General features: G+C 40.5%; 4 protein-coding genes across 5 annotated transcripts; all 4 read left to right on the top strand.

Annotated features, from left to right (window-relative positions):
- The first annotated feature begins 191 nt into the window (after positions 1 to 191).
- Positions 192 to 5,175, top strand: LOC134035321 (patched domain-containing protein 3-like). Its single transcript, XM_062480323.1, has 4 exons — positions 192 to 933; positions 1,880 to 2,007; positions 2,774 to 2,919; positions 3,063 to 5,175. Exons 1-4 carry the CDS (start codon positions 250 to 252, stop codon positions 4,802 to 4,804), a joined length of 2,700 nt encoding a protein of 899 aa, XP_062336307.1. The 5' UTR covers positions 192 to 249; the 3' UTR covers positions 4,805 to 5,175.
- Positions 5,176 to 7,149: 1,974 nt separating this feature from the next.
- On the top strand, positions 7,150 to 8,619 carry LOC134035348 (patched domain-containing protein 3-like). Its single transcript, XM_062480346.1, has 4 exons — positions 7,150 to 7,200; positions 7,473 to 7,600; positions 7,811 to 7,956; positions 8,100 to 8,619. The coding sequence occupies exons 1-4, from the start codon at positions 7,150 to 7,152 to the stop codon at positions 8,561 to 8,563; spliced, it is 789 nt and encodes a 262-aa protein (XP_062336330.1). The 3' UTR covers positions 8,564 to 8,619.
- A 497-nt stretch (positions 8,620 to 9,116) lies between these two features.
- On the top strand, positions 9,117 to 14,376 carry LOC134035043 (probable polyketide synthase 16; the record flags this gene model as incomplete). The annotated part of the gene is given in 4 exon segments (XM_062479832.1): positions 9,117 to 10,894; positions 10,896 to 11,047; positions 11,050 to 13,917; positions 13,920 to 14,376. Coding segments are annotated over 4 exon segments (5,121 nt in total), but the record flags the coding sequence as incomplete, so codon positions are not given.
- A 2,394-nt stretch (positions 14,377 to 16,770) lies between these two features.
- On the top strand, positions 16,771 to 22,439 carry LOC134035315 (patched domain-containing protein 3-like). Of its 2 annotated transcripts, XM_062480319.1 has the most exons (5): positions 16,771 to 16,861; positions 17,449 to 18,149; positions 19,060 to 19,181; positions 19,337 to 19,482; positions 19,595 to 22,439. In XM_062480319.1, the coding sequence occupies exons 1-5, from the start codon at positions 16,852 to 16,854 to the stop codon at positions 21,559 to 21,561; spliced, it is 2,946 nt and encodes a 981-aa protein (XP_062336303.1). In that variant the 5' UTR covers positions 16,771 to 16,851; the 3' UTR covers positions 21,562 to 22,439. The 2 variants fall into 2 exon arrangements, with proteins under 2 accessions (XP_062336303.1, XP_062336302.1); XM_062480318.1 differs by lacking the exon at positions 16,771 to 16,861 and having other exon boundaries at positions 17,413 to 18,149.
- The last annotated feature ends 120 nt before the right edge of the window (positions 22,440 to 22,559 follow it).

The raw sequence follows: 22,559 nt of genomic DNA, 5'->3' as shown, positions 1-22,559 counted from the left end.
GTATTGCGGGTGATTTGTCTGTTCGGTGACATCACTGTTCACTGTTGCATCTGATGCAGATTTTATTATTCCACATATTACTGTTTACATATTACTACCTTCTCAGGAGGCTTATCTTGTTGCCACAGACAGTAATAGCACACTGTATGACAGGGGCTGCTATCACACCTGACGGGAAGCCAGAGCAGGCAAGTTGTTCATGTAAAACTACACCTTAATTTCTTATAGAGAAGTTACGTTAACAAGAAAATGCCTGGATGCAAGACAAACTGCATTGAAAAGCCCTTATCAGAGGGTTTTGGAACACTGGGCAACTTTGTTGGAAGGCATCACTGGTGTTTTTTTATTATTCCTCTGTTCGTCTCAGCCGGTCTCGGAGGAGGATTCTACTTCCTCAAAGACAGAGAGGCAAATGGAATTGAAGAGCAGTTTACACCCGTGAATGGACCTGCTAAAGACGCGAGACTCATTGTCGAAACTTACTTCCCAAACAATGACAGCGAATTCTCTCGCTTGAGACTGTATACTGAAGGGACTTTTGTCTCTCTGATTTTGAGTGACACGGAAAATGTGCTCTCAAACAACGTTTTTGCAAAGATTGTTGAAATGGACCAACTTGTTAAGGATATTAAAGTAGCAACAATTGGCTTCAATGACATTTGTGCTATGATTGCTGGAGAATGTATGACAAATTCCATTTTTGACATTGTTAAAACTGCTGATTCTGAGAGCACACCCATTACGTACCCATTTAATGGTAGTATTTTCACTGCCTCTGAGATTGGTGGTGTGAAACTTAAACCAGGGTCAGAGCAAATTGAGAGTGCAAAAGCTATCAGGCTATTTTATTTCTTAAATGATGTGAACCGGACTGTAAATAAAATGTGGCTGACAGAGTTCATCAACAACATTTCTAAGATTGAAGATAACGAGGTAAGAACTTTTAAGATTGTACAAATTTAGTAACAGTACATTCTATAATAACGTACAATACAAAATCTGTTTATATATGAACTTGGAACATAAACTATTATTTTCGGTAAAACTTTACAATAAGGGTGCATTAATTATGCAATTAGTAATTAAGTATTACTACTTAATTAATGGATCAATTCAATATTAACACATGAACTGATAGGTGAGTTAACTACTCAATTTAATTTGCGAACTAATACTGATAGTAAAACCTTGAGCTAACAGGGTAAACTAATGGTAATACCGTTAATTCATGTGTTAATTACCACAACGGCGGATTTCTGCCAGACATCGACAACCGGACTGAGCCACTGGACTACCAGATGAATAGGGAAAGGGTTCATGCGGAACATGGAGAACACGCGAACGGATACCGCCATTTCAGTCATGGCGGTCCGTCGTTCAGATTTTGATGCTCTGATATTTGCGTGCAGCACTGCTTACCCCTTCTTCGTCTGCTATATCTGACGTATGAGTCAATGCGCAACTGTTCCACAGAACTAACGTAGTGTGGATGGTGTGTGGCTAGTCCAGCATCAATACTCAACAACCATAACCTCGAGACGTTACTTAATCATTTGTTAATCATGTGCCTCACCAGATAAAGTCATAACATAATGATACACTCACAAATCATTAACTAATTATTCATTAAAACAGATACAGATCAGATAGACAACATTTGATTATTCATGCATTAGTTAAAGCATTAATGACCGCTCATTAATGCACCCTTATTGTAAAGTGTTACCTTTTTTTCTTTCAAATAGATTTGGAATATTGCCAGTCTCACATCTCACAAATTATAACTTTTGAAGTATTTTCCAAACGTGTTCTGAAAATTTGTTTTAAAACAGTGTGAGGGATGTACCACTAATGTCTTACCTTTCTTTGACAATTGTAGATGTCAGTTTCTTATTTCACTTCACTATCAAGGGAAGAGGAATTTGAAAAGAGCACAGACTCCATCATCCCTTTGTTCTCAGTGACATATACCATCGCCATTACTTTCTCTATCGTGTCATGTATGAGGTATGTCTTGTCTTCATTCTACCTCACATCAACTTTATAATCACTCTTACTTATCTATATAATGAACATATTATCGAAAATACAATGGTAAACAAATGATGACGTTAAAAGCTTGAAGCAGTTTTAAAGTCAAAGTCAAAGTGGGGGGGGGTCAGATGGCTGAGCGGTTAAGGAATCAGGCTATTAATCAGAAGGTTGCCGGTTCGATTGGCTGTGCAAATTGACGTTGTGTCCTTGGGCAAGGCACTTCACCCTACTTACCTCAGGGGAATGTCCCTGTACTTACTGTAAGTCTCTCTGGATAAGAGCGTCTGCTAAATGACTAAATGTAAAGTTAACTTTATTGTCAATCAGACCATGCAACAAGTAATTACACAGACGATCGAAATTGCGTTTCCCCATACCATGCTGCTATTCAGAACTTTGCACTTCTATATGCAACTTCTATATGTTGTTCTTATCATATATATGTTGTTTTTTAACCTGTTGAGATCTGTTTGCACGATTATGTCAAAATGTTGTATTATGCACATTTTGGGGATACAACATGTTATTTTGCATATGAAATGCATAGTGCAGACATTGACCTTACAGAGTAAAAAGAAAGAAAGAAATAATTTAGCTGGTCTTTAGTGGGTGTATGTGGCACAGGAGCACCTGTTCTGTTATCTGTTATCTGTTAAAGAGCTGTTATCTGCTGTACTTACTATTTACAGTATTGTTTGATGGATGAACTCTTAGCTAAAGAGAGGTGTGTTGTTTCTAGGTTGGACTGTGTGAGGAATAAGGTGTGGGTGGCCACCTTCGGTGTCCTCTCTGCAGGCTTGGCAGTGGTGTCCAGTTTTGGGTTGTTGCTCTACTGTGGGATGCCCTTCGCTATGACTGTGGCAACGGCTCCGTTTTTGATTCTGGGTAAGTTTACAGACTGCGCTTGTGACACACCAAACGTGTTAAGAGAGATCCTGTGCTCTGTTACAATGCAACAATCTTAAAAGACAGGGTTTATGTAGATTACAGGCTGTAATCATTTGCATACTGTATTTTCTTTTCTTTAGGAATCGGTGTTGATGATATGTTCATCATGATTTCTTGCTGGCAGAAGTCTCAAGTTAACCACAAAGTAGAGGACCGTATGGCAGAGACGTACAAAGATGCAGCAGTTTCCATCACCATCACAACACTGACCGACGCCTTGGCTTTCTATATTGGTCTCTTAACTCCCTTTGCTTCTGTGCAGTCTTTCTGTATGTATACTGGCACTGCGGTTGTATTCTGTTACTTGTACAACATCACTTTCTTTGGTGCGTTCTTAGCAATGAACGGACGCAGAGAGGAAAGCAACAGGCACTGGCTGACTTGCATGAAGGTACCAGAACCCAGCTCTGCCAAGTACAACACATGCAGTGAAGGGGGCTACTATGATAAAGACACAGGGAAGGAAGAACCAATGCCAATCAACAACTTTTTCAAGAACTATTATGGGCCATTTCTGACAAAGAAGTTGACCAAGGGGTTTGTAATGCTCCTCTATGCTGGGTATTTGGCTGCAAGCATTTATGGCTGCTTCCAAATGAAAGAGGGCATCGATCTGAAACAGTTAGCAACTGATGGCTCATATGTGGGTAGCTATTATGATGTCGAGGACCAGTACTTCTCAGAATTCGGCCCGAATGTGATGGTTGTTGTGACAGACACACACTTCCGATACTGGGATGCTAATTCCCGGGACAAGCTTGATGCTTGTCTTCACAAATTTGAGGATCTAACCATTGATAATCGACCATTGGTCGCCAAAAATATGACTATATCTTGGCTAAATCAATATCTGACATATGGAAATGCAACAAGTCTGAATCTTAATGACAAGAGACTCTTCATTGATAATTTACCAACTTTTTTCAATTTTTCACCTGCCACACAAGCTTTTAGACAGGATGTGAACTTTTCAGTGGCTGAAGGGCATATTTATGCCTCCAGAATGTTCATCCAGACAGTTGATATTCGGACAGCCATTGATGAAAAGGACTTGCTGAATGAGTTCAGAAACACAGCTCAAGCCTGTCCTGAGGCCTTGGTTGTCTACCACCCTGCTTTCATTTTCTTTGATCAATATGCAGTCATTGTTAGTAACACCATCCAAAACATTGTTGTGGCCACTGTTGCTATGCTGGTCATCTCTCTTCTGCTAATTCCCAGTCCCATATGTTCCCTATGGGTGACCTTTGCCATTGCTTCGGTCATAGTTGGAGTTGCTGGTTTCATGGCTTTATGGGATGTTAACCTAGACTCTGTCTCCATGATCAATCTTGTCATCTGCATCGGGTTCTCAGTGGACTTCTCTGCTCACATTTCTTATGCCTTTGTCACAAGCAAACAGCCCACAGCTGACGAGAAATTAATAGAAGCTGTTTTTAATTTGGGTTATCCTATCATTCAGGGGGCTCTGTCTACTATTTTAGGAGTAGTGATTCTGTCTGCATCTGAGAGCTACATCTTCAGAACCTTCTTTAAAATAATGTTCCTGGTCATTTTGTTTGGGGCTTTACATGGTGTGACTTTTATACCAGTGTTTTTAACCTTTTTTGGAAAATGTAGCATTCAAATCAGTGATTTAAAGAAGGACATTGATCCGTCTGATGCATCCAACCCACCAGTTAACATGTATGCAAATCAGAGGAGTAACAGTAGATCCAGTCCTAATTTAAATGTTTCAAAGTATACCACTAATGAAAAAGTGAACAACACATTTGAAACTGATGCTCAAGTCAATAATGAAAAGTGGGAAACTGGTCAATAAGACAAATAAAATAAACATTTAAAATGTAAATTCCAGTAGTTGTATTAGTCATGGGATAGATTATGTGGCATATGTGGCAACTGATCATGACTAACACACATTACAAGGAATGTGCAGAATCCCTGCTGGACCGTTTTTGGCTTTAAAAGATAAAACTGTTGTTTATCTTTGTATTAGAGGCAATATTTTAAACTATTGAACGCAATAGTTTCAATTTGAACTCATTATTTAACTAAACTCTACTTAGGTTTATAAGTGTACTACGTTATCTTAAGAAATCGTTATTATGTAAAAGCTTCAAGTTATTTATAATGTAAGTACTGTATACTTTTCATGTTTAATATCCATTCTTGTGTGATTACTCAATTAAATGTAACAAACTATGGATTTCTTGTTTTTTTTATCCTCATATATGCAGCATGGAATGCTATATATTACATTACATTACATTTAGTCATTTAGCTGACGCTCTTATCCAGAGAGACTTACAGTAAGTACAGGGACATTCCCCCGAGGCAAGTAGGGTTAAGTGCCTTGCCCAAGGACACAAGGTCATTTGCCTGGCAGGGAATCGAACCGGCAACCTTCTGATTACTAGCCCGATTCCCTAACCGCTCAGCCACCATATATTAATAGTTTGATATGATATTTTTAGCTGGATGTATTCAAGTCTGTTCAAATGGTAAAATACAATTTTATATTTTGTATCAATTTCTTACATGATTTGATTATTTGTTTTACATTACATGACAGACTTTAGGACTCAAAATACTGTCTAACTCAGCATCAATGAGGAGTAATCCCTCATATTGACTACTTTCTAATAGTTGGTGATAGCTTTGCTTTGCCAGGCTGGATTGCATTTTTCAATCAACCATAGGTACTTGCAAAACTGTCCAGGGGTATCATCAAATGCTGTTCATTATATTAATATATTTTGATTATAAAAAGCCTCGGTTGAAGATAGTCAAAACCTAGGCAAGGTCACATTACACAGGAAGTACAATTATTATTATTTTTTTTTATATTCTTTAAACATTTACACATACTTGCAAAGGATATTGTAATGTTAGCCAGACATTAAAGAAAATGTTGGGGGTTGGAATCTTGCATATATACCATTTGTAAAATAATAAAGCATTATAAAATATGTGTTCTAATTAACATATCTGTTGTAGTCAATTAAATGTTTAAATTAATATGTTAATGTGTGTTGGGCAAATTGTATGTACTTCTAGTATGGTCTAGAATAGATCCCTTAAAGCACAAGTCACAAACAAATGGAGGATATGCTTCAATTCTGAATAAAGATGGGTGCTGTTATTTGGACAGAATTGAAATCAGATCTGAGGGTCTATGCATAGACATAGACTGTCCCCATAAGCTGTCTTGTTGCATCAAAATGTATAGCAGAGTCATTATTCCATGTTAAATGTGTCTGGTTTCAGTCCAGACAAATTGTGAGTAATTACTGCCTTCTGGAAACAACCCGTAAGTTAATGGTTAATTGTACTTTCTCTGGTTCAGCCTTGAACACCCATGTCTCATTATTTGGTCAACTATTTGGAGGAAGTAAATGTTGCCACAGTTATAGCATACAGTACAATTATCTTGTCATCACAGCTGGGTGGAAGTGAAAGGAAGCACGTTGTCTCCTCCTGAACTTCAAGTTGAGATCGTTTTTATAATATTTTATGTGTTTTCAAAAATGACTGGTTGCAATACAAACTGCATTGAAAAGCCCTTATCAGAGGGTTTTGGAAAACTGGGCAATTTTGTTGGAAGGCATCACTGGTGGTTTTTTATTATTCCACTGTTCGTCTCAGCCGGTCTCGGAGGAGGATTCTACTTCCTCAAAGACAGAGAGGCAAAAGGCATTGAAGAGCAGTTTACACCCGTGAATGGACCTGCTAAACAAGAGAGAGTCATTGTCAAAACTAACTTCCCAAACAATGACAGCGAATTCTCTCGCTTGAGACTATATAGTGAAGGGACTTTTGCCTCTCTGATTTTGAGTGACACGGTAAATGTTCTCTCAAACAACGTTTTTGCAAAGATTGTTGAAATGGACCAACTTGTTAAGGATATTAAAGTAGCAACAATTGGCTTCAATGACATTTGTGCTATGATTGCTGGAGAATGTATGACAAATTCCATTTTTGACATTGTTAAAACTCCTGCTGATGCTGAGAGCACAAACATTACATACCCATTTAATGGTGATTTTTTTCACTGCCTCCGAGATTGGTGGTGTGAAACTTAAACCAGGGTCAGAGCTAATTGAGAGTGCAAAAGCTATCAGGCTATTTTATTTCTTAAATGATGTGAACCAGACTGTAAATACAATGTGGCTGACAGAGTTCATCAACAACATTTCAAAGATTGAAGATAACGAGGTAAGAACTTTTAAGATTGTAAAAATTTAGTACCAGTACATTCAAATAAAACAGTGCTGCTATAATGCAGCAATACAAAATCAGTTTTTATATGAACTTTGAAGATATATATATTTTTCAAATAGACTTGGAATAATTCCAGTCTCATATCTCACAAATTATAACTTTTGAAGTTGGCGAGTGAAATCTTTTCCAAATGTGTTCTGAGAAGTTGTTTTAAAAAGGTGTGTGGGATGTACCACTAATGTGTTATCTCTCTTTGACAATTGTAGATGTCAGTTTCTGATTTCACTTCACTATCAAGAGAAGAGGAATTTGAAAAGAGCACAGACTCCATCATCCCTTTGTTCTCAGTGACGTATACCATCGCCATTACTTTCTCTATCATGTCATGTACAAGGTATGTCTTGTCTTCATTCTACCTCACATCAACTTTATAATCACTCTAACTTATCTCTATAATGAAAATATTATTGAAAAAACAATGGTAAAGAAATTATGATGTTAAAAGCTTGAAGCAGTTTTAAAGAGCTGTTGTCTGCTGTACTTACTATTTACAGTATTGTTTGATGGATGAACTCTTAGCTAAAGAGAGGTGTGTTGTTTCTAGGTTGGACTGTGTGAGGAATAAGGTGTGGGTGGCCACCTTCGGTGTCCTCTCTGCAGGCTTGGCAGTGTTGTCCAGTTTTGGGTTGTTGCTCTACTGTGGGATGCCCTTCGCTACGACTGTGGCAAGTGCTCCGTTTTTGATTCTGGGTAAGTTTACAGACTGAAGTTGTGACACACCAAACGAGTTAAGAGACATCCTATGCTCTGTTATAATGCCACAATCTTAAAAGACAGGGTGTATGTAGATTACATGCTGTAATAATTTGCATACTGTGTTATCTTTTCTTTAGGAATCGGTGTTAATGATATGTTCATCATGATTTCTTGCTGGCAGAAGTCTCAAGTTAGCGACAAAGTAGAGGATCGTATGGCAGAGACGTACAAAGATGCAGCAGTTTCCATCACCATCACAACACTGACCGACGCCTTGGCTTTCTATATTGGTCTCTTAACTCCCTTTGCTTCTGTGCAGTCTTTCTGTATGTATACTGGCACTGCGGTTGTATTCTGTTACTTGTACAACATCACTTTCTTTGGTGCGTTCTTAGCACTGAACGGACGCAGAGAGGAAAGCAACAGGCACTGGCTGACTTGCATGAAGGTACCAGAACCCAGCTCTGCCAAGTACAACACATGTAGTGAAGGGGGCTACTATGATAAAGTCACAGGGAAGGAAGAACCAATGCCAATCAACAACTTTTTCAAGAACTATTATGGGCCATTTCTGACAAAGAAGTTGACAAGGGGTTTGTAATGCTCCTCTATGCTGGGTATTTGGCTGCAAGCATTTATGGCTGCTTCCAAATGAAAGAGGGCAAATTGTTGAAACGGCTGCAGCTGTCAAAAGCCCCGTAAGGCTGCCCAACATGATTGATGCGGTGGGCAGAGCTGGTGGTGCTCAGACTGTGACTTTACAACGCGTTGAACGCAATTTGGATAACATCATGGGGAATTTAGCGGCTCTGCAAAGGAAATTGGACCGACTTCGAGGCCAAAGGGATGTGTAGACAACAATCTTCAGACAACCGCCTGGTGGTCCCACCGCTCAAGACCGCCCGGTCCCAACACAAGCTCTTCTCCTGTCTGGCCGCCCAGTGGTGGAATCAACTCCCCACCTCCATCAGAGACACTGACTGTCTCTCCACCTTCAAGAAAAGGCTCAAGACGCACTTGTTCCGGGAGTACAACGGTACTTAGGAATGGTTCGCTTGACCCGATGTTAGTTTCCTCAAGGATCACAATGACTCTTGCTTAGAGACTTGTTGCTCTTGTGGTTAGTGGTAACTGTTTAAAAAAAAAAATTGAATTTGAAAGTTCCAACCAAACCAGAAAAGTGGTCAAATGCTGTTATGGTTGCAGGAATAAATAACTTTGGTTTTGGTGGAACAAATGCACATGCTATTGTCAAACAATACAAGCAGACTCATACTCCTAAACAGAGTGGTAGGAAATCTCACAAGTGCTTTGTCCTATCCGCAAGTTCCATCAAGTCGATTGATATGATGATGGAGGACACAATTCAGCAGATAGATGCAAACAGCGAATTTGACCTGGAAAGTCTCGTCTACACATCTGCGTGTAGGAGAAGCCACTTGAAACACAGGTACAGGAGGGCTTTCATGACCTCCACTCTGGCTGATCTGAAAAATCAACTGAAATCGACGTTGAATAAAAACATTTCCCTCTCAAATTCAGATCCAAGGTTAGTGTTTGTATTTTGTGGAAATGGTGTGACCTAGCAAGGCATGTGCAAACAGCTTCTGAGAGAGGAACCTGTGTTCAGAGAGAAGGTCAGGGAAGTTGAGAGCCTTTTCCAGAGGTTCAATAACATGGCGATCTTAGACAGACTGGAGGCTGAGTCTGAGGCTGATGAGTTTTCAAAACCAGAGGTTGTCCAGCCTCTGCTCTTCGCCGTTCAGGTTGGCATCGTCAGTCTCCTGAAGCACTGGGGCGTACAACCTGATGCTGTTCTTGGGCACTCTGTTGGAGAGGTTGCTGCCGCCCACTGTTCTGGCCTCTTGTCTCTTGAGGATGCTGTGAAGGTGATTTATCACCGCAGCGTCTTACAGGGTATGGTCACAGGTGGAAAAATGCTTGTGATTAGCAACATGGCAGTGTCGGAAATCTTGAAGATGCTTCCAGATTACTCTGGAAAGATTTGCATGGCTGCGTACAACAGCCCACAGTCTTGCACCCTTTCCGGTGATGCAGATGCTATTAAGAGTCTCCACCGGAAGTTAAGCATATCAGACAAGAGTAAAGCTATGTTCCTCCATATCCTGGACGTTCCCGTCGCTTACCACAGCCATATGATGGACCCCATCCTAACCCAAATAGAGGACAGGGTTGGCTCTTTGAAGGTGAATGAGACAGAAACTCAATTCTTCTCAACAGTGACAGGGAAGGAGGTGGAACAGGCAGACTTCACGACAGGGAAGTACTGGGCCAGGAACATCCGAGAGCCTGTTGCTTTTGAGCAGGCGGTGAGGTCAGCAGCCGACCAAAAGAAGAATGTGGTCTTTGTAGAGATAGGCCCCCGAAGGGCTTTACAGAGGAACATTATGGAGACTCTCGGAAAGGACATCACAGTCATCTCTTCTGTGCAACCAGATAAAGATCATGAGACAATGCTGTCTGTCGTCTCCAAACTGTTTGAGCTTGGAGTCCGTGTCGATTGGGACCAGTTCTACAAGGAGTGTGAGACTTCACCAACACCATTCCCAAGGTATAGGTTTTATAGCAAAAAGGGAGAGCTTATCAATGGAAAGATGCAGAAAGGGACGTCGAGTAATCACAAAGCGCTAAGCCAGACCAGTGACGGCAATGGCTTCACCTGTGATCTGTCTTTGCCATCTTTATCTTACCTCCTGGAACATAAGCACAATGGTGTCCCTCTCTTGCCAGGCGCCTTCTATGCTGATCTGGGTTTAACTGTTGCCCTGGAAAGTGTCAAACCAAAGGTTCCACTTAATACACTGCAACTCAGCATTGACTTTCTGAGCCCGTTCATTCTCACACAGAATGCACCCGATATTCAAGTGCATGTCGAGCCTGATGAAGGTACAACACATTTCAAAATTCAGTCTTGCATCGGGTACAGTTGTGTGCAAGCGAGAGAGACTGATTGAGGAGCAGAACATTTCCTTGAGCTCCATCTACAAGAGATGCAAGCTACTGATTACTTCTGAGAAGCTTTACTCTGACCTGAACACGGGTGGATTTCAGTATGGTAATGTTTTCCAAAGGGGGATATACATTATGGGGATGAATTTGGGGAGGCTATTTCAGTTGTCACTGTTTCTGAGGAGTTGCTGCCTCATTTGCATGACTATTGCATTCATCCCGTAGTGTTAGACTACATGATGCAACTTTTTCCTATTACTGTTCCCAATACATTTCATGGAAGGCCAGGGTTCCCAGACAGAATTGGAAGCTTGACTGTAAATGAACACCTGCAGGATGAGATGATCATCTATCTGAAAGCAACTAAAGTGGAGGATCATCAGTTTGAGGTGTGTGGCTGCTTCGCTGACAAAGAGGGCAAGGTGTTGGTTGAGCTTCGGGATGTGTTGATCAAGTACCTTGGGAGCCGCGCTGCTGTACTTGAGGAGGACTTCTACCACAATGAATTCTCCGTCGTCTCTGAAGACATTGCATCATCTCATGGTCGCAAAGCCTTGGTTTTCTCTGACCAGTTAGGAATATCGAGGTCTTTGCAACAGCACTTGAGTTCAAAATCTAGATACATCTCCTTTACACATGCTAAGGATATCCTGAGCCATGGATTTGCCACACTCTTGGCAAACCTCAAGATTACAGACATAAAGAAGAACTTTGAGGAGGTTTTGTTTGTGTGGGGTGACGAGGACCTCACAGCTCATACATCTGACAGTGTTCTGGATAACATGGTGAACTGCTGTGAGACGTTCCGACAGGTCATCCTGGATCTTAAAGACACACATTTCACAAATTCCATCAGAGCAATAACCTATCGCTCAGCAGAAACCACAGTTGACCACATCAGCTCAGGCTTTGCCCTGTCTGGCATGATTAGGTCATGTGCTGCAGAGATGGCTGAGCTGTCAATTCAGTGGATTGACATCAACTCCATGTCCACTGACGACATCCAAGCTCTGTCACACATTTTAAGATCGTATCCATGCAGCAAGTACGCTGAGTTGGTGGTGAAAAACGGGTTGGTTTTCAATTCTACCATTGTTCACATTCCCCTTGAAAAAACGGAGAGCTCAATCTCTGAAGGGAAAGTCTGCTCAACAACTGAGCCCTGCACATTTCAGACTACTGACCCATACAGAATGACTACCTTGTCTGCCATTTCCTCTGACTTGGAGAATCAGTACATTCCTGATAAGACTGTTGAGATTCAGCTCAACAAGATGTGCGTTCATTCCTCTGATTACTTCCCCGTCAGCATCTCTGACCTGAACTTTGGCCAGACACTCTACTGGAGCAAACATGATGCTCAGAGCCACAGTGTTCTGGCTTTAGACTTCAATGGTACTGTCACTGCTGTAGGGAAGGGTGTACGCAAACTGAAAGTGGGAGATCAAGTTGTCTCTTGTTATCCAGTTGTGGCATCCACAAAGATGAAAGTTCCTGAAGAGGCTTGCTACAAGACAAAGAGATTTCCATTTCTAAAAGAGACACCATGTGTTTCTTACTTTGTGTTGGCATGGGAGATCATGAACAGAGCATTGCCCAAAGTAAAAGAACAAAAGAAAACTTTGGGAATTGTGACTTCTATTCGTGACTCAGCTCTACTAAAGGTTCTGTCTTTGACAGCAAGCAAATCTGGATGGGGTACTCTTGTAGGAGGACAGTCCAATGGTGTTTTTGTAGATGTTGATGCAATAGATGCATTTGTCCTCCTACCTCCATTTGATGAGTCTTTGGTTGCAAAAGCTGTCAATTTTCCTGGAGTGAAGCATGTTGTCATTGTCTGTGAATCCCACACCCAGGGCTTTCTCACACACACAGTTGTCAGAAGTGAAAAGGATAGCGTTCGCACACAAAACATCCTGATGACTCTTATCTTACAGAAGGGGTCACTCAGAGCACAGATGCCACATGTCTATCATTGGCTCAAGTCTTTGCACTTAGACAGGAGGGCATTTGTTCTCGACACCTTCACTTTTCAGAGACAGACGTCCGGAAGCATTGAGTTCCTTCCTTTGGACGATCAAGATTCTTACTTCAACTCCAGGATGGTTCCTGTGGTGGCACTGGGCAAAGAGGGCTCCAGAGGCGCACTTTCCAACATTCCTTTGCAACAGAAACACACCCAGCTTTTCCAAAAAAGAGCGGTGTACATTGTTACAGGTGGTCTCACTGGGCTGGGCTTTGAAACAGTCAGGTTCATTTACCAGAAAGGGGGAGGGCATGTTGTCATTTTCTCCAGACGTAATCCCTCACCAGACATGCAGGTGGACATAAACAATGTGGAGAAAGAGACGGGTTCCTGCATCATTTGCATCAAGTGTGATGTCTCTGTCTCTGAGGATGTGCACAACTCAATTGGTCAGATTGGCAAGAAATTCCGCTCCTGTCCAATCAGAGGGGTTTTCCACAGTGCCGTTGTCCTGCATGATGGTTTGATTGAATCCCTTGACAAATCTCTCTTTGAAAAAGTAATGAAGCCAAAAGTGAATGGGGCTCTAAATCTGCACCATGCAACAGAACACTGCAAGTTAGATTATTGTGTGTGCTACTCTTCCATTGCTGCCTTTCTTGGCAACGCCGCCCAAATTAACTACAGTGCAGCAAACACGTTCCTGGACACATTCTGTCAGTATAGACGGAACATTGGACTTGCTGGGCAGTCCATCAACTGGGGGGCTTTGAACCTTGGTCTTCTGCTGAACAAAGACCATTTCCAAAGGTTCCTTGAAGCTAAGGGGCTGATGGTGATGGATGTGGCAGAGATACACAAAGGTTTAGAGCAAGCCTTACTGCTAAACAAACCCCAACAGGCAGTGTGTAAGTTTCACTACAAAAACATTATCAACAATGTTCTCTCTCAAAACGCTGCACTGACCGTCCGTCTATTTGATGTAGTCTCCGCAAAGGAGGGTTTCCGTCAGACTCACGAGGAGACTCACGAGGAGATACAACTGTCTCCTTATCTTCTCCTGCTGAATATATCAAATCTCTCCTCAGTGAAACACTGGGTGTTGACAAGAACGAGCTACACGAAGAGTCCACCCTCTATGCCTTGGGCATTGACTCAATGCTTGCTATGACTCTGCAAAATCGCATATTTCAAGAGAGGGGTGTGAACTTGCCCCTGGTTAAAATCTTAGACCCAGATGCTTCACTGTCTACATTGATAGCAGTTCTGGGGGAAAGCACAGAGGCTAAGGACGAGGATAAGGGTGATGATGAGGAAGCAGTCCTTGATGCAACAAGGCTGTAAGCCTCTCTGATGCATATGTTCAACATGAAAGCATAATCACATTACATGGAAAATAGCATTAGTTCATTGCAGAAAACAATCGTTTTATCAGGAAAAATATATTCTACTTGGCACGGTTATAATCATAAACTGAAACTGATATCAAAAAGGAATGATGAAATGATGAAAAGAACAAATGCATATCATGAACACTTATTTTTTGTTCAAACTGAAACCAATTAATCCCAAAACTAAAACTAAACTGAAACTTAATAATATTGTTACTTGGTAAAGATCATATTATCAAGAGCATGTCACTGGATGTGCAAAATGCATCCCAGAAGGAATTTGATGATATTCAGGCATCATAAAATTAGAAGCCAAAGGTATAGGTACTGTCAATTGTGTACAATCAGGATTTTCTAAATCATGATAACATTATTGTATGTGATTACTAATTTAATGCAACTGTTATTCTTTATTCTGTAATGTTGTGAAGTCCAAAGTTGATTAAATTCTCTTACACATTTAATGACATTTATAATGCAATGCACATGCTTTATTGTTTGAAAATGTTTTCAATACGCAGATGAACATTGGTGTATAGCTTACATAGTCACATTCCTTTAAACTAGTCACTATGAAATAAATTAAAATAAAGGACATTCAAAACGTTGATGTTGTGTTTGCCTTGTGTCAAGAATTTACTCGGTGTAGCCTACCCAGGAGCTTCAATATGTAAGTAAGTAAGACTTTATTTATATAGCACATTTCATACAAGAATTGCAGCTCAAGGTGCTTTACATAAAATCAATAAAAACAATAATACAAGTGATAAACAATTCAAACAAAAATAAAAATCCCAATAAGATCTCTGTTCAAGAGAGAAACCAACTTTAAACATGCATCTTAAAAGTAACAATAATATAATTAATAAAAGTAGGAAAACCCTTTTGAGATAAAATTACTTAAATGCTTCGGTAAAAAGGTAGGTTTTAAGCTGTCTTTTAAAAATGTCTAGAGTGTTTGCTTCTCTAATATTTATGGGTAATTTGTTCCATAGTTTTGGGGCGTAATTGACAAAGGCCGAATCACCAATCTTCTTATGACTGCTTCTGGTGACCTCTAATAGGCCTGCATTTGATGATCGCAGTGTTCTAGCTGGTGTGTAGTTTATAAAGGAGTTAGCAATGTCCTTGTCCGTGTAGAGCTTTGTATGTGAGGAAAAGGACCTTAAAGTCAATTCTGAAGGTAACAGGGAGCCAGTGTAAAGTAGCTAGGACAGGACTAATGTGTTCTCTCCTTTTAGTTTTGGTTAATAATCTAGCTGCAGAATTTTGAATGAGCTGTAGTCTTTCAGTGGTTTTCTTGGGAATACCAGTGAAAAGAGCGTTACAGTAGTCCAGCCGGCTGGATATAAAAGCATGAATTAACTTCTCTGCATCATTTTGGTTTATGAATGGTCGTACCTTTGCTATATTCCTCACGTGAAAGAAAGCTGTTTTGGTCACTTTATTAATGTGAGAGTTGAAATTCAAATCTGAGTCCAGGATTACACCGAGACTCGTCACCTCTGGTTTAAGACAGGGGGTTAAACCTCCAAGATTCTTAATAAGCATCTCTCTTTTGGATTTGGGGCCACATAGTAGGACTTCGGTTTTGTCTTCATTTAATTTAAGAAAGTTAGCGTTCATCCATTTGTTTATTGCTAACAGGCAGTTGGTAATGGAATTGATGGCCGTTGCATCGTTGGGTTCAGTGGATATATATAGTTGTGTGTCATCCGCATAGCTATGGAAATCTATGTTATGTTCTCTGATTATGTCGCCGAGTGGTAACATATAAAGAGAAAAAAGTAATGGACCTAAGCAGCTTCCTTGAGCAACCCCGTAGCAGTTCTCATGTTTCTTGGACCTATGGTCACCTAAACTAACATAAAACTTCCTTCCTGTGATATATGATTTCATCCAGTTCAATACACTATCCGTGAACCCCAATAAGCTTTTCCAGTCTATTGATTAGGATGTCGTGATCAATTGTATCAAATGCTGCACTGAGATCTAACAGGATAAGGATAGAGACTTTATTTGCATCAGAGTTTAGTCTGAGGTCGCTAATTATTTTGGTGAGAGCAGTTTCAGTACTGTGATATTTCCTGAAACCTGACTGCGAGACTTCCAGGATGTTATTTTCTTCAAGAAAAGAATTTAATTGGACTAAAACTATCTTTTCCAGTACTTTACTAATAAATGGAAGGTTTGATATTGGTCTGTAACTTGCAAGTAGACTGTTATCCAATTTGGGTTTCTTTAATGTACATCTTTTATGTAATTAAAGGCCGATCTTTGTTTGCATACAATTTTTTATAAAAGTTAATGTGTACAATGTTGAAGCAGATCTCCCCGGGCTGTGTACAAATGGTGTGGGAGGCTGGGAATGCATTTCAAAATTGTTGAAGATAATTATTGGCCTCCGATCTTCATTTTACCGTCATAATTGGATCACATACTTTGTTGCTATGAATGGGCTGCCGTGCTCAATAATGCTCGCATTGATAATTTTGTCAGTCCCAACCCTGTGTTCTCTCCTCATCATAAGCGTTGACTTGAGGAAGAGAAAACACATCGACGATGCCCAACCGTGAGTAGGCCTAAATAAATTATAACTGGGGGAAAAAACATAATAGTCAGGCCTAATTGATGATTGAAAAGTTGAAATTGTCAAAACAATGGACTTCTCAGTTCTTATTTATGCATGGTGTGGTAGTGACGAGGATAACTGCAGTATACGCTATCTATTTATTGATGATGAGGATGAGTATAGTTTATGATATGACTACTGTCCAGCAGCAACTATGACAGTATGAAACAGTTACACACAGTCTATTCTGTAGCCTACAATTCCTTAGTTAGCCTACTACACGCCCAAAAGTTCACGTCTACTAAGACCACTTTTATTAGATCCCAAGAGTGGTCGCTCTAGGCTACTTTCCTAGTCAAGTGCGTCAGAAAATGTTAATACCCGTATGCAATAGCCTATTCAAGCCAAGTCAAATTAAAGTGTTCGTCGGGGGAACGTTGACCTGCCTAATATCACATTAATATCAAAAGACAGGCCGTAGCCAAGTTGTTTCGCTGGGCTATTCATCATCAACAAGGTAATCAACTGAAACTTTTTTCTCCCATCTCTGTCCAAAATGCCGGTGAATATGGCTGGATGCCGCACAGACTGCGTTGAGAAGCCTTTCTCCATTGGATATAAGAAGTTCGGCCGGTTCGTTGGATTGCACCCATGGTGGTTCTTCATCGGACCTCTTGTCCTGTCCACTGCACTTGGATCTGGATTTTACTTCCTCGAGGACCGGGAGGCCAATGACATTGAGGACCAATTTACGCCAACTAACGGACCTGCAAAACTTGAGAGGCGTTTTGTGCAAGATAACTTTCCATTGAACAATTCTGTGTTTTCTAACCAGAGACTGTATACAGATGGAATTTATGCGTCCTTCATAGTGGTTTCTAAAGCTCCCCACATTTTCACAGACGCCGCTATTCAAGAAATACTAAGTTTAGACAAGAAAGTCAAAGAAATTAATATTTCTAATGGTCATGAACAGCTTACATTTGAAGCAGTATGTGCCAGGAAATACGATAAATGTATCCCAAATAAGATCCTAGACATTGTAAATCATTATGGGAGCAAAATTGAGGAGACTGAACTCACATTTCCCTTTTTCCGCTTTGGTTTTACACATATTTTTCTGGGATATTCTGTTGGTGGACTCAGTTTAAGCTCGTCAGTTATAAAAAGCGCTAAAGCAATAAGGCTTTTGTATTTTCTTAAAGAAGGTAACCGCTCTTCAACCGACTTGTGGCTAAACGAGTTCCTCAGGATTTTCCCCTCAAACGTTTCACTGAAATTCATCAAGGTAAGTTTAATTGTTTTTTTTACAGACACTGTAAAGTAATGTATTATAAATACATATTAGTTTAACATTTATCAGCTGACGCCAGCTGATGGTAGTTGATAATATTCATCACAACTCTTAGATCATTATCATCTTATATCGTATATTATATATATATGTATATGAACTATAAAACAGATATTTCTTTGCTCTAGTGCTTTTACAAGTAGATACTTAGTCTGAGGGAAAATCAGGTCAGCTCCACAATATGATGACCCTAACCACTCAAACACACACAAATCTGTGTGCTGGACACTGTTAAGGAGGTGATGACACAGGTCCATGCGCTGTGAAGCACAGTTAATCACTCACTGAATAGCTCTGTAGTTGTCATCTTTGTCTTTAAGCTACACCCAGAACCTGGAGGTCTGTAGCTCTTGTGCGATTCATTTAAGGGGGCCGAGTTTTAAGTCAACATCCATTGTTCACCCCTCAGCAAGGAGGATGGAGATCTTGGCTGTACATAAGAGGTGGGCAGGGATGCCAAGGATGGGGATGGGTCATGAACAAGCAAAGTGCCACATCTGAAATGTCTGTTGAATGGATTTAGACACTTTTAACAGTTATTTATATTTGTTGTTTCTTTATGAATCAAGAATTGATTTCAAAAACGTCACTTTGAGGGGGTATAAACATTCTTAAAACCATTCATTACACGTGCGTGTCTAACAGACAATCATTATGACGCATACATACAGTAGCAGTTCTTTGAGCTTATGCCCATATTTGAATTCAGTCAGATAGTCTTGTGACCATTGTGGAAGCATCCCAGGTGTGGGTTGTGAGTGTCGTGTCATAAGGGGTATTTACGTGTGTAAAAGATGCTCACGTTGATTTTTCTCAGACTGATTTTGCACGTCATCTCTCCTAGGTTACACACTCTACATCCCTGTCCAGGCAGGTGGAATTTGAGGCCAACACAAAGGATGTTATTCCTCTATTTTCCATTACATATGTCATCGCTATAGCTTTTTCCATCCTATCCTGCTTAAGGTAAGCATTAAACCAGTCAGCCATTTTGATTTACAAGAGCAATGACAATGACAATTCATTTAATTTGCTAAATTTTCCATAACCCAAAGTTAAAGTGTTGAAAAATATTTGTTTTTGGGGTCTGACCGGTGTGTAATGTGTATTTCTATCCACAGGTTTGATTGTGTGAGGAACAAAGTATGGGTGGCCACCTTCGGGGTGTTCTCTGCAGGTTTGGCTGTCCTGTCCGCCTTCGGGATGATGCTTCACATCGGAGTACCCTTTGTAATGACAGTGGCAAACTCACCCTTCTTGATATTGGGTATGGAAATGACCAAATGAATGAACCGGTCAACATTTCAAACATTTTGGATTTGCTTCTTCAACTGTGTCCCTATTCTAATACATCTGTCAACTGTCCTCCATCGCTGCAGGTATTGGCGTTGATGACATGTTCATTCTCATATCCTGCTGGCAGCAGACCAATGTCCATGACAGGGTGGAAGACCGTCTTGCAGACACCTATAAAGAAGCGGCCATTTCTATCACCATCACCACTCTGACCGACGTGTTGGCTTTCTACATCGGACTCATGACGCCCTTCCGCTCTGTGCAGTCTTTCTGTCTGTACACCAGTACATCTATTCTGTTCTGCTACATCTACAGCATCACCTTCTTCGGAGCCTTCCTGGTTCTCAACGGAAGGCGAGAAAACGGCAACAAACATTGGCTGACCTGCAAGGAAGTTCCAGGGGATTGTCCCATCGGTCGCTCCAAATGGTACGGCTTGTGCTGTGTGGGAGGAGACTATGACCCCCAAACAGGCAGCGAGGAAGTGCAGCCTATGAATCACTTCTTTAAGAAGTACTACGGCCCTTTTCTCACCAGGTCTGGGACCAAGGTGTGTGTGATCCTGCTGTATGCCGTTTATCTGATCATTAGTGTTTATGGATGCTTCCAGATACAGGAGGGAATTGATCTTCGAAATCTGGCTGCCGATGATTCGTACGTGGTGAAGTATTATGATGATGAAAAAGCATATTTCTCTGAATACGGTCCAAATATTATGGTTGTTGTACGGGGGGAATTTCCCTACTGGGATGAGAAGAACAGGTCTGATCTTGAAATGTGTGTGGAGGACTTTAAAAACCTGTCCTTCATCGAGAAAGATATCTTCACATCCTGGCTTAAATCCTATAAACACTACGGATACCACACCAATCTCAATCTAAGCGTTGAACATGTTTTTAAAAGAAATCTGGGGTCTTTTCTCAAATTCTATTCTGATTTTAAGCAAGACGTAAACTTCACCAACAATTCAATTCATGCTTCTCGTTTCTTCATCCAGACAGTTAATATTTCGACTGCTATCGATGAAATGAACATGTTAAACAACCTACGGGACACTGCCAAAAGATGTCATGTTCCTTTACTGGTGTACCATCCTGCTTTTATTTACCATGATCAATATGCTGTCATAGTAAGTAACACCATCCAAAACATCGGAGTAACCACTTCTGTCATGTTGCTGATCTCTCTTCTACTCATACCAAACCCTCTGTGCTGCCTCTGGGTGACGTTCTCTATTGCCTCGGTCATAGCGGGCGTCACTGGTTTCATGGCTCTCTGGGATGTCCATTTAGATACCATATCGATGATCATCCTGGTCGTTTGCATTGGATTCTCTGTGGACTTCTCCGCGCACATCTCCTACGCCTTCGTTTCAAGCAATAAGCCGAGTGCCAATGAGAAGGCTGTGGAAGCTCTTTTTCATCTGGGTTACCCCATTCTCCAGGGTGCTGTGTCCACCATCCTGGGGGTGGTGGTGTTGTCCGCCTCCAAAAACTACATATTCAGAACATTCTTCAAGATTATGTTTCTGGTCATCTTTTTTGGTTTGTTTCACGGCATCATGTTCATCCCTGTGTTTTTGACCTTCTTTGACATCTGTAGTGGGAGTTCAAGCAAGGTGAGCACCCAGGAGAAAACAGCGGCTGAAAATCAAGACACTGGAAACTTCCGGCCCAAAAACAAACAAGAGAAACCTATCGAGCAAGACAAGACAATCTACGATAATTGCTCGTTCACGCCAGACAACCACCAGATCTGTGAAACGCAGAGTTGCCCCTCGGTGTGGACTCTAAATGTCAACACACATCAGACTCTAAGTGGTCAGATGTGCATGATTAGTACGGTCCCCATGTTCACCGTTGACAGCGAGACTTACAAAGTTCAGATGTACGCTGCCGGTAATAGCACTGAACTCTCCGTCAACTGGAACCAAAACACTGAATGTGGTTTGATGGTGAACAACCAGACAATACCGCAAGAGAGTAACATCCCAGAACTCAGTTGCTCTGATTCTGAATCTAATTGCTTGAATTCCCTGAGATGTCCGTGACCCTATCCGTGTTTAACTTTGGTGCGTTTGTTTACATGAGGTGTCTTGTTATTCATTTGGTCATGTCATCAATGATTAAGCAGTTGGTTTGAGCCATCTAGATGACACCCTAATTTAGACTTCATTAATGTAACATACTGTATACGATAGTGGATTTTTCTTTTTAAGTCATAGTTCTGTTGGAATACACGATTTATAACTTAAGGAATTAGTTTACTCAATTTCAGGCATCAAGGTGAATTCTTGTTTGCTGCAACACTGCCAAGAGCATATCAATATGCCGATATTCTTTATTAGTTGAGTGTACAATTTTACCTACACTTGACTACACATTTAGTTCATTTCATCCCTTTTGACACTTTAACAAAGATCTCTGAACCAAAACATAATAAGTATAAGTATTAAATTCAAATGACTAGAATAGAGATGCATACAAGTGACTGAATATATAACATTTACAGTAATACACGTGTGGCCATTATCTGTTTTCTTCATGGATGTTCTGGTTGTGTACCACAAAGTGGCAGTGTAGCTGCACAGCATACAGAACAGTACAGACAGACAGTGAATATTTGTTGTTTCATACAAGTAATATTACTTGTTTCATATTTGTTTTGAATGTACTATGCTACTCTGTAGGGTTTCCATAAATACAGTATTAACTTATTTTGCGTTTGTGATTAGTTAAAATGTTGTATTCATTTTCATGTAGATCTAATGTTTCACAGTTATATGTACTAATTTGTTGTGAAATGCCGTGGCATTTTAAGTGATGTGTCTGAACGTTCATATCTAATCAAATGTGCCACTGACTGTTTATATTTTTCGGTCTGTTCAGAAGGTTTTCTGTAATTGTCTGAATGTGAAAAACACAAACTGACAATAAAAGAGAATGCAAAACAGCTGCTGACACAATGTTTGATTTTATTATTTGACAATGTACATAATTCAACACAATAATAAGATACTTAATCAGACTGTTCATTGCAAAGTTATAC

This window comes from Osmerus eperlanus, chromosome 15 (genome assembly GCF_963692335.1).
Source record: "Osmerus eperlanus chromosome 15, fOsmEpe2.1, whole genome shotgun sequence".
Classification (NCBI taxonomy): Eukaryota; Metazoa; Chordata; class Actinopteri; order Osmeriformes; family Osmeridae; genus Osmerus; species Osmerus eperlanus.
Note: the sequence above shows the minus strand (reverse complement) of the source record. Positions and strands in the feature narration are given on the sequence as shown.

Excerpts from the sequence above, each read along its gene's own strand:
- LOC134035321 (XM_062480323.1), top strand. The coding sequence starts at position 250 with ATGCCTGGATGCAAGACAAACTGCATTGAAAAGCCCTTATCAGAGGGT. Across the intron at positions 934-1,879 it reads CTAAGATTGAAGATAACGAG|ATGTCAGTTTCTTATTTCAC; the intron begins GTAAGAACTTTT and ends TGACAATTGTAG. Across the intron at positions 2,920-3,062 it reads GGCTCCGTTTTTGATTCTGG|GAATCGGTGTTGATGATATG; the intron begins GTAAGTTTACAG and ends TCTTTTCTTTAG.
- LOC134035348 (XM_062480346.1), top strand. The coding sequence starts at position 7,150 with ATGTGGCTGACAGAGTTCATCAACAACATTTCAAAGATTGAAGATAAC. Across the intron at positions 7,201-7,472 it reads CAAAGATTGAAGATAACGAG|ATGTCAGTTTCTGATTTCAC; the intron begins GTAAGAACTTTT and ends TGACAATTGTAG. Across the intron at positions 7,957-8,099 it reads TGCTCCGTTTTTGATTCTGG|GAATCGGTGTTAATGATATG; the intron begins GTAAGTTTACAG and ends TCTTTTCTTTAG.
- LOC134035315 (XM_062480318.1), top strand. The coding sequence starts at position 17,418 with ATGCCGGTGAATATGGCTGGATGCCGCACAGACTGCGTTGAGAAGCCT. Across the intron at positions 18,150-19,059 it reads TTTCACTGAAATTCATCAAG|GTTACACACTCTACATCCCT; the intron begins GTAAGTTTAATT and ends CATCTCTCCTAG. Across the intron at positions 19,182-19,336 it reads TCCATCCTATCCTGCTTAAG|GTTTGATTGTGTGAGGAACA; the intron begins GTAAGCATTAAA and ends TTCTATCCACAG.